Source organism: Sceloporus occidentalis, unplaced genomic scaffold (assembly GCF_023333645.1).
Source record: "Sceloporus occidentalis isolate IW3139 unplaced genomic scaffold, rSceOcc1.0.p SCAF_140, whole genome shotgun sequence".
Taxonomy (NCBI): domain Eukaryota; kingdom Metazoa; phylum Chordata; class Lepidosauria; order Squamata; family Phrynosomatidae; genus Sceloporus; species Sceloporus occidentalis.
In genome coordinates, this window is record NW_028317120.1 from 376,660 (window position 1) to 393,247 (window position 16,588).

General features: G+C 42.4%; 2 protein-coding genes across 2 annotated transcripts; both read left to right on the forward strand.

Annotated features, from left to right (window-relative positions):
• The first annotated feature begins 1,299 nt into the window (after nt 1–1,299).
• LOC149280998 (vomeronasal type-2 receptor 1-like) lies at nt 1,300–10,521 on the forward strand. Its single transcript, XM_089499814.1, has 4 exons — nt 1,300–1,457; nt 6,010–6,301; nt 6,443–7,249; nt 10,423–10,521. Exons 1-4 carry the CDS (start codon nt 1,300–1,302, stop codon nt 10,519–10,521), a joined length of 1,356 nt encoding a protein of 451 aa, XP_089355940.1.
• A 558-nt stretch (nt 10,522–11,079) lies between these two features.
• On the forward strand, nt 11,080–15,046 carry LOC149280999 (vomeronasal type-2 receptor 26-like). Its single transcript, XM_089499815.1, has 4 exons — nt 11,080–11,088; nt 11,589–11,813; nt 12,937–13,060; nt 14,130–15,046. The coding sequence occupies exons 1-4, from the start codon at nt 11,080–11,082 to the stop codon at nt 15,044–15,046; spliced, it is 1,275 nt and encodes a 424-aa protein (XP_089355941.1).
• The last annotated feature ends 1,542 nt before the right edge of the window (nt 15,047–16,588 follow it).

The following is a 16,588-nucleotide window of genomic DNA, read 5'->3' on the forward strand; positions in this document are numbered from 1 at the left end:
TTGCCTAACCATAGAAACTATGCAGTTTTAAAGTGTGTGTGGGGGGGGTGCCACATACAGGGTCTGCCACAGGTGCCAAATACTCTAGGTACGCCCCTGCATCATGCGGCTGTCAGACCCAACGGCCATGCCTCAGCTCCTCTTCCCACGTCTTAAAAGGGGTGTGATGAAGAGCTGAGGCATGCAGTGTGTGCACGCCGGCCACTTTAATTTCATTAGGCGCTGGTGGAGTGACTGCCGCACGACGGCCACTTTCAATGTCGCTCGCAGCCACTTTGATGGTGCAATGGGCCAGTTGACTAGACTTGCCCCCCAGGCCTTAGGCTGCCAGCCCTCCCCTGGAGGGGAACCACTGTGTTTGAAAGTAAGAGTGAGGACTTTGAAATGAATCCTGAAGCACACAGGCAGTCAGTGAAGAGACTGAGAGGAAGACAGAGGGAAGAGGAATTAGTGAAGTGACTTGAGAGAAGATAAGTCTGGCAGCAGCATTCATGGTGGATTGTAGAGGGGTAAGACGGTTAAGAAGGGAGACCAGCTAAGACAGAGTTACAGTAATCTAAGAGCCTTAGTGGCATGCTGTATTAGGAAGGGACGGATACGGGCAATATTTTTAAGATGGAGACGACAGTTTTTAGAGACAGACTGAGTATGGCACCGTGCGTGAGTAGACAGGGAGATGATAGCGCCACTAACATTAAGGGAGATAGATGGGGGAATCTTAGCATTGGAGGGAGGGAAGATTTGGAGAGGTTAAATTTCAAGAAACGTGCAGACATCCAGGTAGAGACAGATGCAAGCCAGTTAGTTACATAATCTAAGACAGAGGGGGAGAGATCAGGGGAGGATAGATAGATCTGGGTGTCATCAGCATACAGGTGGTAGTGTAAAACCGAAGGATGAGATAAGTTTGCCAAGGGAGGAAGTGTAAAGAGAAAACAGAAGGGGTCCTAAAACTGAGCCTTGGGGTACCCCAACTGAGAGAGCAGAGAGATGGGATCTTAATTGGAGAGATCAGTCGGGGCGAGGGAGGACTTTTTCAAGATAAGAGTTACATAGTTATATAGGCTGAAAAAAGGCTATATCTGTTAATTTGTTGCTGTTGATCCAACAGAGTAATGGTAGCATGCTTGAAGGAGGATGGGACAGATCCAGTAGTGAGGGTGTCACAAAGTTCTTGAGAATACAAGTGAGGAACCCAGTATGCAGCAAAGGCACTGATGTATCAAGAATCGTCAGACAAGCCAGGTCAGGAGTAGAGAAGGCAGCGAAGTCAGGAACAGGCACAGGTCAGCAACGGAGATGATTATCATACAAGCCGGATCAGGAGTGGAGAAGGCAGCGAAGTCAGGGACAGGCACGGGACAGCAACAGAGATGGTTATCAGACAAGCCAGGTCAGGGGTGGAGAAGGCAGCGAAGTCAAGAACAGGCACAGTTCAGCAACGGAGAGACAATCAGGTAAGTATAACTATAATGCACTACTCAGCAGGAACAATAACCGAGCACTGAATGGAAGTCAGTGCTCGGCTTTTGAATCTGCCGCTTAGACCAGGCTCCGCCCCCAACGGGTGACGTAACGTTAGTCTCCAGGGAGGCAAGCTATAAGAGAGGGGCGTGGTTCGCCCCCGTACGTACCGCCCATCACTTGCGATGGGGATACCGAGAAGGACCTGCCCCGGGTGCTTGCTGGATGCTGGCACCTCGAAGCAAGGTCCCGGAGCCGCGTGAGAGGTAAGTTTCGAGTACCCGCTAGCCGCGGGTACTCGGTGGAATCGCTACGTTGCGGTCCGTGACGCGGACCGTGACAGAGGGAGAGGTTGAAGGTATGAGTTAGAGTAGGGACAAGGGTAGATGAGAGAGACTGGGTGAGATGGGAAGGGATCGCGTCAAGGGGGCATGTGGTTGGACAAGAATAAAAGAAGAAGAGCATGTACATCCTCTTCGGTGACAGCAGAGAAATGAGTTAATGTAGTGAAGTGAGAAGAGTTCAGTGGGTAGCGGGGCGCATAGTCAGAGGGAGGGTGAGGGCAGGGCCGTGACTGTGCAGATATGTCATCTCTGATAGTTTGAATTTTATTATTGAAGAATGTGGCAAAGTCAGATGCATTAAGGTTAGTGGAAGGGGTAGTAGGGATTGGTCGAAGCAGGGAATTGAAAGTATTAAAGAGTCGTTTAGGGTTGTGAGACAGGGAGGAGATGAAGGGGGTGAAGTAGGTTTCTTTAGCAAGGTTGAGAGCAGAGTAGTAGGAACGTAGCAATAATTTATAAGTCAGACATGGAATGAGACTTTCCCCAACTACGTTCAGCAGTGCGGGAACATCGTCGTAGGTTTCGGGTTACAGTCGTGTGCCTACATGCTCCAGAGCAGAAGGGAGGGTAAAGTTATAGATAGAGGTAGCATTGTTAGGGCATGACATGTTTGAGATTGCAGAGGTGAGAGGGAGTAAATTGATTGAGAAATTCTGAAGATTAATAGAGCTGAGGTATCTGGTTAGGGGTGCAAGGGAGCGAGTATGAGGCAAGGTTAGAGAGGGGGAAAGGGGAATTAGAAAGGTTAGTGAGAGAGCATATGCTAGAAAAGTAAGGTCCAGGGTGTTACCATCATCATAAGTAGGGGAGTTAATATGTTGTTGGAGATCAAACAAGGAGGTAATAGAAAGAAATTTTGAAGCCATGGGACTCAATGGGGTGTCAACTGGGATGTTGAAATCCCCAAGGACAACAGAAGGAACCTCAGAAGAGAGGAAGCCATGAGGAGAAGTGATCAAGAAAGATGTTAGCCGGGCCAGGGGGGGGGGGCGATATATAACAGCAATGCGTATGGAGATGGGATAAAATAGTCGGATAGCATGGACTTCAAATGAGGAGAAAGAGAGTGATGGAGCAGAGGGAATAGGTTGAAAAGTACAAGTAGGGGAGAGTAGGAAGCCTACCCCTCCACCCTTCCTGTCATCAGGTCTGGGAGTGTGAGTGAGGTGTAGGCCACCATAGGAGGGAGCAGCGGGAGAAGCAGTGTCCAAAGAGGTTAGCCAGGTTTCAGTTAGAGAGAGAAGGTGTAAGGAACTAGAGACAAAGTAGACTTTCCAGAGTGCAAAGGTAAATGGGGGGGTAAGAAGAGCGGCAGGATATGTGGAAAAGATTATTGAGGTTTCTGGAATGTTGACTGGGAGAGGATGAGGAAGAGAGCACCAAAGGAGGGTTTGGGGAGATATCCCCAGAAGCTAGAAGAAGTAGAAGAGAGTGAGAGGGGGTGGGAATAGGACTTGTGTCATGTGGTGTTATAACTGGTGGTACCTCGGCCGGGGCATCACCGTTTGTTGATCCTGTTTCCTATGTAAATGGTTTTGGGTCATTGTCGTGTTAACGCACTTTTTATGTTCACATGTTGCATGCAATGACTTTGTTAGGAAATCGGCTGTGGCCTTATCATCCCCCATTGGTGTCTGTGTTTATTTGTGTGATTATTGGACGTGGCATAGCCCGAGAGTCGAGACTACTCCTGTCATGAGTTATCATATATAAGATTTCTGTCTAGATCATAGAAAAACTGCAAAAAACATTCTTCGTGTTTTGTCTCGCCGTGGCATGACCGTCCCTAATTACTCTTGTGCGAATTCTAACAACGTGGCTGGATTTTTTGGTGATCGCCGTTCAAGTACTGACATTCCCATAGGACAGTTATGACCCACTATCTCCAGTCTCCAGACCAGACAAGTGGTACAAAGGTTCCAGCTTCATTCATATGGTGAAGACCCAGAACACCATCTTAACTGTGAATCTCTTGTAACAACTCAAGTTAGATTTGCATACTTGGCAACTATTGCTTACATTGCAAACTAATTGAAAGACTGTTTTGTAAATTATGGCTGTTTAAGGCATGTGCGCAGTCTTTGGATACAATGCAGGGAGAGTCCAGGAAGTGGGTTATTACTTCCTGTTTTGACTTACATTGGGATTCTGATGCGATATACACTGGGGATTATAGGAAGTAATGCATAATTAGAAAAAAAATAACTTTACGACAAGTGATGCATTTTCTGTACGAACTTTTCAAACTTTTCCTTTAAAATAGTAAGATAGAATATAATCGCACCAAAAAACAAAATATATGAAGACCTACATGAATTATATTTAATAAAAAAATGCATAGGGAGCAAAAGATTACATATGCTAAAAGATCAATGATAAAGTTAAAAAGTTTTGAAAGGCATTTACGTCTGAGAGAACTTTATAAATATTATTATGGAGCACAAAACTGCCGATGAGTGAAACTTCCTGCTATAACTAACTAATAATCTAAAGACATTTGATTAAAGTCTGTGTTTGTATATTTCTGTCCATGCAGACAATTGCCGGCGCTCTGCGGTTTTCTTATAATTTAAAACCAACATAGAATTCCGATCCCAAAACACAAAGTCCTGCATCTATATTGAGACTCCATTGCAATGAATGAGACCGCACTGTATAAAAAGAGCCGAGATGTTCAGGTTCATTACAATGATATCAGATGCAGCAGATGCCACTGACCCACACGGTGCTCGATTCCACCGAACCCGGCAGACACTCTCTGGCACACGACAGGTTACTGAGCTGCATGATGCTGACCGCTGGGTCTCTTCCATTGAAACGTCTCGTTTGTTTGTTGCTCCTTTGTATGACGCCCTGCAGATCTGAGATCCAGAGCCCAGCACCGGCCTGTCATTTACAAGTCATCAGACCATTGGAAGACTTTGAGTATTTTAAAGATGGGGACCTTATAATTGGAGGAGTTCTCACGGTGAATAATCAAATGAAGAATTTTATTTTTTTTGGACAGGATCATGATTTACCCAAAATCGTCTGTGTCATGTAAGTTCCCACAACTAACCATAAAAATAATATCTGCAAAACAAATGAAGAAATATCTGATGTTATAGAGAGCCTAAAGCAACTAACCCAGTGACTGTGTTAAGCAGTAAATCCAGTTGCTGTCCAGCTGTTTTCATACATTACATTTTTTATTTCCCCCTGCGTGGTATAACTTGCACACAGGCTCTAGTGCTATTTTGAGGTCAATATATACATATTTATTACTTTTTATTAGGCTGTTTTGTGAAATTAACTTTACACAATGTAAGATGTGTTGTTTTTTTCTTGCAATATTATGAATTTTATGCTATTGACTTGATTGTTAGAGTTAATATCTTTTTGTAAATCTACCCATATAGATTAAAAAAAATATTATGAGGATATTGGAGAAAATACGTATCTGTAAAACAGAGGTCATTGTGTTTTACACTAAGGAGCTGATATCCCCCTTTTGAGAACATGATAAATGCATGACAAGGGTTAAACAAAATATTGACTTTTTTTATTTATTAAACCAACTCTTACTTTTTACTTTCACAAAGGATTTGCATTTATTCCATTTCATGAAACATTAGGACTGACACTATGTAGAATTAGCAAGAAAATTAAAATACATTAGGATGCGCAAAAAAAAAAAAGAGATTGAGAGTTTGAGGAGGGAACAGACAGAAATAGAGGGACTATACTATGTACCTCCCAAGGATTCCTATATTTCATACGATTTTTCTATTCAAAAGAAGTATATAAGGTGAATTTTCTATATCTTGTAGATGTATCTTTTTAAAAAACAAATAAATAGACATTTTCAATCTGTGAAGAGGGGCCACATGTTGTATTGGGTGGGACCAGACTCAGCCATGACCACCACTGTCCACTGTATTCAGACATTTGCAACCATCTCAGGCAGGGCTTGAGACAGAAATCTTTCTCACAAAGGTGCAGGGCATGACATACCCTACATTAAATAAATATGTGAGGGTAATTACGGCACTCAGGCTAGTACTCTCTACTGATCCATGACCTGTTTTGCCATTTGTTTAAATCTAGAACCTTTGCCAGTTGATGGTAACATGGTATTCCTACAAAGTCTTAATAAGTGTTTTTATCTGGCAGACCTCTGACTATGTTCTTCTGCTTTAATCTAATTCTTCTACCTTTACAGGCCAAGCCTCATGGATTACATCAATTTACTGGTCTTTCTTTTCACTATTGAAATATTGAACAACGACCCAAACATTTTACCAAATATTACCCTGGGTTATCATATATATGATTCCTGTTTAGATGAAAGAAAAGCTGTGAAAAGCATTCTTCAGATTTTGTCTGGCCGCGGCATGACCGTCCCTAATTACTCTTGTGTGAATTCTAACAACGTGGCTGGATTTATTGGCGATCACCATTCAAGTACTACCATTCCCGTAGCACAGTTACTAGGGGTGTATGGATACGCACAGGTGAGTAAACTGAATGGTCTTCCATGTATTGTCTGACATTAGCATTCAGTTTCATGGTGAGATCACAACCATGTCTGACTCCAAGCTGTTATTAGAAACCTTTACTGCAGAATGTTTACACTTTTCTCTTCCGTTTTGTAGATCAGTTATGGAGCGACAGACTATGCGCTGAGTGATAGACGTGTTTATCCGCATTTCTTCCGCTCTGTTCAAAATTATCTTGTCTATAATAAAATTATATTGAAGATTCTAAAACATTTCGGATGGACCTGGGTGGGAATTCTCACGGTTGATGATGACACCGGAGAGACAGAGAGTCAGGCTCTGAGAGCGTATCTGACCAGTTATGGAATTTGTATTTCCTTCACTGTAAAAATTATTTTATCACAAGAACTCTCTGAAAATATGAAAATGATGTCAGAAACTGTTTTAATGTCATCGGCTCGGATTATTATACTCTGCGGCTCTTTCAGCACCAGAATTATTGACATTTTAACTCTGTGTCTCAAACATAAAGATATAACATTAATCCTTCCTCCTGCCTGGGCTTCCAATGAATATCTCACAGATTTCTTTGTAGAACCCCTGAATAGCAGTCTGGCCATAGAACTGCATGCTCTAGCGCTGCCGGATATCGGAAGTTTCTTTGATAATATCCATCCTTCAAACCGTCCAGCAGACAAGCTTCTCGAAGATATATGGGCATTGCATTATAAATGTTTATCAGAAAATTCTGAAAAGAATAGGCTTTATGAAGAGATCTATAAAATATCTCTGTGTAACTGCAGTGGGAAACGTATATTATTTGTTAAAAATCATTTGATGGTTGGTGTTTCTCCTCGGGTGTTTATTTCAGTGAGTGCTTTAGCTAAAGCTTTTCATGACATGCACTTATTTTATAACGAGAACGCAAAAGGAAATATAATTGAAAACATCAATAGACACCAGGTATGTATGAAATACAGACGGCTTCACGTGTCAGACACTGACGGACATACAGGAAGAATTTCTAAGGCTTTAACCCCTTCAATCCCCTATAGACGTACCGGGACGTCCAAAAAACGCCCACAAAGAAACCCCTATGGACGTCCCGGTACGTCCAGCCCTTCGTGCAGCGTCAGGGACACATCCCTGCCGCTGCACGGGAGACCAGGCTGTCGTTTGACAGCCTGGACTCCCCACTGACAGCAGAAGCCGGCTTTGCCGGCTTTCTGCTGTCCGATCGCCTGTAACAGCTTCCGGCATGAAAGCCGGTAAGCTGTTACCGGTAAACTGCCCGATCGCGCGATCGTGCAGTTGCAAACGCATTCCTGCGGGGATATCCTGCCCTCCGATGAGGCACAGAGACGCTGCGATCTCTATGCAGGTCTGTGAGGACCTGCATAGAGATCACAGGGGGATCGCGGGGAGGGGAGTGAGAAACCATCTCTCTCACTCCCCCTCCCGGCCTGTAAGAGAAAAGCTGGGAAAAAAAACGGTTAGTCATTTAAAAATAATATTAAATAAATCATTAAAATAATAATATAAATAATACTAAAAAAAATTATAATATGAGCTGTGATGTCACTGTGACATCACTGGTATGTTCAGGAGGTCCCTAGGAGGACCTCTAACCATTACTGTATAAAAAAAAAAAATTTAAAAAATACAAAAAATTAAAAAAAAATTAAAATAAAAAAAAATATATAAAAAAATTCTTAAAAAAACCTTACATCCCATTGCCCTAGCATAACATCTAGCCAGTATAACCCTCCTGCCCCTGTTCACAACCCCCAAACCCGTTAAGCCATAGGCATAAAAATTATACAAAATTGTACACCTAATAGTATGCTCCCTGGTGCTGGGAAAGTCTGGAAAATCTATATAAATTAGGTATTTCTGAAATCAGGACACCTGAATTGATAAACATGGAGGGGATTTTCCATCACTTTACCTAATTTTGTGAGGATTCAGATGGAAAATGTAAAAAAAAATGTTTATTTTTCTAATCTTCGCTAGTTTTTACTAAATTTCTCATTCTAAATTTTCAGCTAATCATCCAACTATGGTATCAAACGAAAGTTCTATCTCTCCTTGAAAAAACAATATATAGTTTACATGGGTACACTATTCACAGGAAAAGAGAATCATCGCTAAACCGACATGCCCCAAAAATGGCAAAATTGCTCTGGGCTTTGAGGTACCAAAAACCCCTGGGATTGAAGGGGTTAAGAATATGAATTCTTGTCAGCCTTTATAGCTACTGATAAATATATGACACATAGAGACGGGTTCAGTGATCCCTGAAATCGTCCAATGGTGAAAACCAAGATGGAAACAGGATGGTTTATGATTCAATGTCTGAAATCAAGTTGCAGCAATAATATCTAGACCATGGCCTTGAGAAAGATTAATAGGAGGCAAATGTAAACGTGCAGCATCTTAGTAAATGTTATACTGATACCTTTTAGTATGGTTTCCTAGAAGATGGGTTTGATTCAATAACCTGTCTACCACCAAATAGCTTAAGTGTAGAGAATGAATGCATGTTAAAGTATATGTTAAATGATTATTTACACAATTCTGCTGGAATGAAATCCATAAAGCATCCGCCTTAACCACTTCAAGACTGAGGGTTTTCCCATCATAGTATCTAAAGCTTATATTGCCATGGTTACTATATTTTCACTCACAATTCACCTTTTTATGTTTAGTGTAATTAAATAATGATTTGATATAGATATACATATACCCTTTATTAGGTACACCCAACTTGCTGAAGTTCAAACCGAGCATTAGAATAGGGAAGAAAGGGGATTTAAGTGACTTTGAACATGGCATGATTGTTGGTACCAAACAGGCTGGTCTGAGTATTTCGGAAACTGCTGATCTATTGGGATTTTCACACACAACCATCTCTAGGGTTTATCCAGTGAGCGGCAGTTGTGTGACGAAAATGCCTCGTTGGTGTCAGAGGCCAGAGGAGAATGGGCAGACTGGTTTAACATGACAGAAAGGCAACAGTAACTCAAATAACCACTCGTTACAACCAAGGTATGCAGAATCCCACAACATGGCGAACCTTGAAGTAGACAGGCAACAGCAGCAGAAAACCCCAAAGGGTGCCGCTCCTGTCAGCTAAGAACAGGAAACTGAGGCTACAATTCATACAGGCTCAGCTGTTACGCAGGGCCCTGGGGTAGCACAGGTAGCTGAACCCATGTTGCAGAGACGGTAAAGTGGACTCACAAGGAAGCGAAGACAAAGCCAAAAATAGGGAAAAGGCACAGAAGCAAAGTTGAGGATATCCGAGGTTGGGGCAGGCCCCACAGGATCAAGGTCAGAAGACAAGCAAAGGTTGGGTACACAATAGACACATATATAGCACAAGTACTAGAAACACAATAACCCGGAGCAACAGTAATACTCTTTGAACGGGCACTGCAGTAATGGAACACATACATCCGGAAAATTTTCATACAAAACATACATACAAAATTGGACAATGGAAGACTGGAAGAACATTGCCTGGTCTGATGAGTCTCGACACCAGGTGCGACATTCAGGTGGCAGGGTCAGACTTTGGTGTAAACAACACGATAGCATGGATCAATCCTGCCTTGTATCAATGATTCAGGCTGGTGGTGGTGTAATGGTGTGGGGGACATTTTCTTGGCAGGCTTCGGGCCCCTTAGTACTAATTGAGCATCATTTAAATCTTGACCATGTCTATCCCTTTAAGTCAGAAACCTATCATCAAAAAAATAGGGCTGCCCCATATCTCTGGAATCTACTTTCACCGAACCTTCAGCATTCACCCTCCCAACATTCAAGAAACATCTCAAAACCCACTTCTTCAGAGAAGCATAACCTTTTAGCTGCTAGAACTTCCATGTGACTGATACAACCCCACACTACCTCTCACCCTTTCTCTGTACCTTATGTTCTCACTTCATTCCCTCAAGATTGTAAGCTTGCGAGCAGGGCCCTCTCCACCTAATGTATCAGTTTGTCTGTCAATGATCGTCTTCTCATACCCCTTAAATATATGTATTGTATTTAGGGCTGCATAAATTGTTGGAAATAAAAGACAATAATAATCCTCTCAAACTGGTTTCACTGAACTCCAATGGCCCCCACAGTCTCCAGATCTCAATCTAATAGAGTACCTTTGGGATGTGGTGGAACAGGAGATTTGCATCATGGATGTGGGCCGACAAATGCAGCACATGCAGCACTGAGGAGAAGTGAAACAGCATTTAATGTTTGAGTTTCTTGCAAATGACTGCAACTTATTACAAGCCTTTATGTTGTATATCGTATATTTTATAATTTTGTTTTCTAATTGTTACTTCTTAAGTTATATTACCATTCTAACACTAATTGTAGCTCACATGCAAAATACAAAGTTGTTACAATTATTCATCAAAGAACAATACTTTCTCCTAAATTGTGCCTCGATGACCCTGGTTGTTTTGGTTCTAATGATGTGCTGTAGTTTGATGCTGTCACAGATCTGGCTAGTCCGACCGACTACCTCCGCTGACTTGTGCTCCCTTAGCTTGGGACAACACACTTTCCCCGGTTCCCCAGTCCCTAGCCGAGACTCAGTGTAGGGTAAAACCAAACGAAGACTGATTTATTTTAGACACACAGGGCTGGATATATCCAGCAAAAAACACATTAACATAAAACAAGATATTGGGATACAAACCACCCCCTTAATCTGCCTTCCAGAGACAACAGGGACAGTAAAGGAATTAACAATACAAAAGGGGTCCCAACCTCCACTATCAGGGATGGCCCGGGTAAATGTCTGTAGTGGTGGAAATGGGGGGAAGGGGGGGGGACAACATAGTAGTGCTCCATGGGGTGGGGGGGGTCTGATATCAAAGTAAAACAATGGTGGACACTCCCTGGTTGCAGATCCTGGCTGTCTGCCAGAGATAATCCCCTCAGCAACTGATGAGATGATACTGCTGGGGTGGACACAGACGTCTTTACAAAGTCAGGGCCCATAGTCAATAGAGAGGGGGCTGGCAGTCAGACCTCTCCAGTGGCCCCAGTGATGGACGGTTCTGTCGTAGATTTTATGAAAGGTTGATTCTAGTTAATCATATGAAGTTCTAGTAGATGAATAACATCTAGTTATTAGAGGTCAGCTGTAGGTCTATTTTAATTGAGTGTTTGGGTGGGTTCTGTTGTAAAATAGGAGGTATTTTTATTTTCTTGATTAAAGACAGAAGAAAACTCTCCTACATTGTGACTATGAATGTCCTCTTGTTTTGTTCTAAATCATTTTTAACAGTTGCATCGCTATATAAAAAGGATAACAATTGCATCACAGTTGGACCGTACATTATACGATGAACATGGAGAATTTGCATACCATTACATAATTACAAATTGGGTGTTTTTATCAAATAAGTCTGCATTGAAAAACATTGTGGGTAACTTCACTGAGTGGGCTCCAGAGGGCCAGCAGCTAATCATTGACTCGCATTTAGCAATATGGAGGAACAAAGACAACCAGGTAAGGGGGGGGATTATTGTTTTTGTTTTCCTACATTAGAATTAAGCTACATTTCTATAAACTTTACAGGCATAGAGTATATTAAAAATAATTTAACAGAAATAATATATACTCACCAGCACCATACATCCTAAAGATGGTAAAACAAAACCACTTTGAAGGTGCAATGGTTCTAACTTGTGAAAAACCCTGTAGCCTGAGAGCCATAAACGTCACACTTAAGACTGACCATCCTAAACACCCACTAACCAGACCTCCCAGCCAGACCTCGCTAAGCCAGGCGCTGGAAAACCTCCCCCAGACAACACACAAATGTCCAGGCAAGTATTTCCTCCCTTACCTCAGGGATACCTCAGGTCTTTTTTAGGGGATCTCCTTGCCCTGGGAGCATAGAGGACAATTCTTCTTTCCACAACAGTCTCTGATCGCCAGGCTCCAGGTTTTAATGCCCAGCACCTATGCCTGATGCAGACCACATAGGAATCATAGACTGGATCCTGCAAAGCTCTAGCCTCTTAGAAAAGCCTGCATGGATCCAAGCTCTCTGTATATACAGTCCTAAGTCCTAAAGAAAACACAGCAGCAAGCTTTAATGAGGCTTTAATGAGAAAATGAGGCCAGACCCTCCCCCGAAAACAATGCAAAAAGCAACATTTCTGGATCCACATTCACTCACTCTCTCACATTCTCACTCATGCATTTTCTTCTTCGTCCGCATCTTCGCGGCACCTTCAGGTTTATGATTGCACTTTATGTGGAGCCACCACATGGACAATGTCCACTGCATGTGCACTTATTATACTGTCCTTGGAGAACACTTTCATATGCTGCTGTTTGCACGGTTATTGCATAAATGTATTAGAATAGGGAATACTAGGCGCTTTTAGGATATTACTTTTTCTAGATTCTAAGGCAATGAATTATTCTGATCTTGTTGAATGATTTTCTAATTATCTAATCATCCAATCATGTTCTACTCCGAATGTATTTTTCAAAACAAAGGAATTACATCTTTATTTAGAATATTTTTGTAGATATATCTATTATTCTGTGATTGTGCTTCTTTATTCTTTACTAATTTATAAGAGTGGCTAAAACAAGAATTATTTTTTTCTGTTTGTAGATTCCAAGGTCTCAGTGTTCAGAGAACTGTTTGCCTGGATATCGAAAAGTCCTGAGACCTGGAACACAAATCTGCTGCTATGACTGTGTCCGGTGCTCAGAGGGAGAGATATCCAATAGATCTGGTATAATAGATTATATAGAATCATACACATAATTTACTCAGAGTAGGTGGGTAGGAATGAAAGCCTGCTCCTGGTAAGGTAGAGGGTGGAGTCATGGGCGTAGGAGCCCCTAAAATCTGGGGGGGACAGCATTTTCCCCCATCAGATCCCCACTTTCTCCCCATCTCTCACACTATCTACCCCATCTCCCCCTTCTCACACTATGTAAGCCCTCTCACACTAACTACCCCCCTGGGGGGGATTTCTTCATTATCGGTCCCCCCCTGCATGAGTTACTGGGGGTTCTTACGCCCATGGGTGGAGTTGGGGGGTATTGAGAGCCACACGGAGGGGCAGGTGTAGCTATAAGTGATCACAATAATAGACAAACAAGACAGGCATGGGTTGACTAGAGCTGGGCATAACCTCTCCCACCCGGGGGGAGCAGAAAAGCTACCTGGCAGCCGACAACCAGCTGTGATACCAATCACCTTACAGATATTATGTGAAAGACCTTTTTACACAAGCTCCAACCTCCATGCTTCTGCACACAGCTGGTTCACTTTCACAAATGCGCCTCAGTGTACTAAAACCCCCCCATTAAAAACATAAAAAGTAGTAACGGTTTAACCCCTTAATGACAAAGCCCATACATGTACAGGCTCAAAATGCATTGTTTTCAATGGGTTTAGGAACTGTACATTTACTCAAGAAATCTACTTATAGTGGGGTTTTGTTTTTGTTCCTTGTTTGGTCTTTGAGCTCCTCCGTTATATTTACTTCCATGTGAGATGAGTGGACCAGATTCTTGGCAAAAGTGGTAGAGGTTAGTGCAGCAAGTGACTTGAAACACGCATGGGATAGGCATATGATTCCTGAAACTAAAACAAGGCGAAGAAAAATTGGGGCGATTAGATTTGGGGCTATTTTTGTTTTTTATTTTCAGTTCAAATCTAAGAAATGTAAACAAAAAGAAGTAATTTAACATTAGTTAATATGGATACACTTAGTGGGAGGGAACTATATACTATATTATATTTTATTTTAATTTACATATTGAGACATAATGTTACTTTGCGTTATTTTTCAGACAGTGAGAACTGCATTGTTTGCCCAAGTGATAAATGGTCTAATGAGAAAAGGGATCGATGTATTCCAAAATCGGTGGAGTTTCTATCATATTTGGATGCAGTTGCTGCTGTTTTATCCTTTACATCAATTCTGTTTTGTCTTGTAACTGTTGTAATATTACTGATCTTCATTGTGTTCAGAGATACCCCAATTGTGAAAGCCAATAACAAGAACCTCAGCTTCCTCCTCTTGGTCTCCATCATGCTGAGCTTTCTCTGTGTGTTTCTGTTCCTCGGTCGTCCTGAGGATGTAACCTGCATGCTGCGCCAAACTGCTTTTGGAGTCCTCTTCTCATTAGCCGTGTCTTGTATTTTAAGCAAAACAATCATGATCTATATTGTTTTCAGAGCCGCGAAACCCGGCAGCTCCTGGGCAAACTGGGTCAGTGTGAAAGTCTCCAATTCTATAGTACTGCTCTGCTCATCCATTCAAGTTATCATTAATATTTCCTGGTTGGCCATTTCCCCCCCATTCCAGGAGCTGGACATGCACTCTTATCAGGGAAAGATCATCGTTCAGTGTAACGAGGGCTTGGTTATCGCCTTCTACTGTGTCCTGGGTTATATGGGGCTTCTGGCAGCTGTTAGTTTTATTATAGCTTTTTTAGCCAGGACATTACCGGACAGTTTTAATGAGGCCAAGTACATCACCTTCAGCATGCTGGTGTTCTGCAGTGTTTGGATTGCGATGATCCCGGCCTATCTGAGCACCAAAGGGAAGAACATGGTGGCCGTAGAAATTTTTGCCATAGTGGCTTCAAGTGCAGGACTTGTAGGATGTATATTTATTCCAAAATGCTATGTAATTGTTTTTAGACAGAAATTGAATACAAAAACATATTTACTTGGAAGCAGAATTAAAGGTTTAAACAAATAGTTATAAGAACCATATTCTGAATTATATGTTTTATTATCTTATAACTGTCAATGGCCAATTTTAGAAACTTGAATTAGTTTTCTGGACATCACAAGACACGTTTGCATACAATACCCCAATGTCCTGGACTTTTAAGAAGCATATATAACAGGCAACTATTTTAACCCTTCTATCCTTCTGTCAGGCCCCATCCAGGCTGCCGAGCTGCATGTCTTTAGTTTCCTAGTCCTTGCTACAGTTTCCCTGGTCCTTGCTTTAGTTCTCCCTTTGCAGTAATCCATTCCTGCATTTCCCTATGCTCTGTCCTTTGGCGTAGTGGTGGGCTAAGCATACGATGGCCATATGATGAGACAGAATCTCCATTTGTTATCTTATAGTCCTAGGCTAGTCCTTTATCCATGTGTGTCAGTGTTTTGTGTACATTTGCCCTCCTTTCCCTGAAGCACCTGAGGAGTTCGGTTCCTCTCCCCGTGTCCCAGTTAATATGTCCTATCCTTGCTTAAAGGAGAAGCGTCCGAGGATTCTGGCTCCTCACTCCATCCCCTGTGTTCTTTGCCTTGTTCCCTGTCCTGTGTTGTGCCCTGTATCATGTATGTCTTGTCTGGTTATGTTTCTTGTTTGGTCTCCCTGTCCCTTGCTCCTCGCTCTATCCCCCTTGCTCGCTCTATCCCCCATGCTCACTCTGTCCCCCTTGCTTGCTATGTTTCTCCTGTACTCTGCTCAGCTTCCCTACTCCTAGCCTGCAGCATCCTGCCCATTTCTATGTTTTATGTCTCATACCTGCTCCAGGGTGCCTGCAGGTTATTACTCTGAACTGGACAACATCCGCTGCTATCTCAGGGTGCTGGTATGTGGCTGCACAACCCTGAGTGCTCGGCGCCCTGGAGGGTGCGGTCGTCCTGCATCAGGCCCTGACCACTCCGCTTCTGCGCAATGACCCCTGCTCTGGGTCATGGTAGCCGTCTGACCACAAACCCGGGACCTTACATAGACATAGTGTAGATATAATGTCTATGCCCATCGTATCAGTATAAATGAGTTAATGACTGCATTCAGAACAATTAAAAGATTCCCTTATTGGAATTCAGATGATGCAGACTTCATGTATCCATCCCTCAGTCAGACATTAAGTAAACCTGTTACAGGCCTCAGTAGACGTTAAGGTTAATGACTGTTACAGGCCTCAGTAGGAGTTAAGGTTAAGGATTTAACTTCGCCGTACTAGTAGTTTCTGTTACATAAGATTTTTTTTTATGTTTTAAGATTAGAATGTTTTTGCTATTCTGTAAAAATGATCAACAGCTTGGCCTTGGTGATTTTCCTCTCCTGATTCTCTCCTGAGCTTGAGAGATCCCAAATTGCTTCGTCTAACAGATCTGCTGAAAGGGAGGGCAGAGTAGAAGAAAGGGTTACAGCATCCGCAGCTATACCCGCCGCCACTAAAAAGGTAAATAAGATAAAGAGAACCTCAGATTCCCCTTCACCAGAGTCTGAAGAAAAGACTAATGAGCAGTAAAATGGAGAGTTTAGAATTACAAATAC

Coding starts and splice junctions, on each gene's coding strand:
- LOC149280999 (XM_089499815.1), top strand. Junction 11,814..12,936: donor GGAGGAACAAAGACAACCAG/GTAAGGGGGGGG, acceptor TTCTGTTTGTAG/ATTCCAAGGTCTCAGTGTTC. Junction 13,061..14,129: donor AGAGATATCCAATAGATCTG/GTATAATAGATT, acceptor GTTATTTTTCAG/ACAGTGAGAACTGCATTGTT.
- LOC149280998 (XM_089499814.1), top strand. CDS start 1,300: ATGATTATCATACAAGCCGGATCAGGAGTGGAGAAGGCAGCGAAGTCA. Junction 1,458..6,009: donor AGCAACGGAGAGACAATCAG/GTAAGTATAACT, acceptor CTACCTTTACAG/GCCAAGCCTCATGGATTACA. Junction 7,250..10,422: donor AAAACATCAATAGACACCAG/GTATGTATGAAA, acceptor TGGCCCCCACAG/TCTCCAGATCTCAATCTAAT.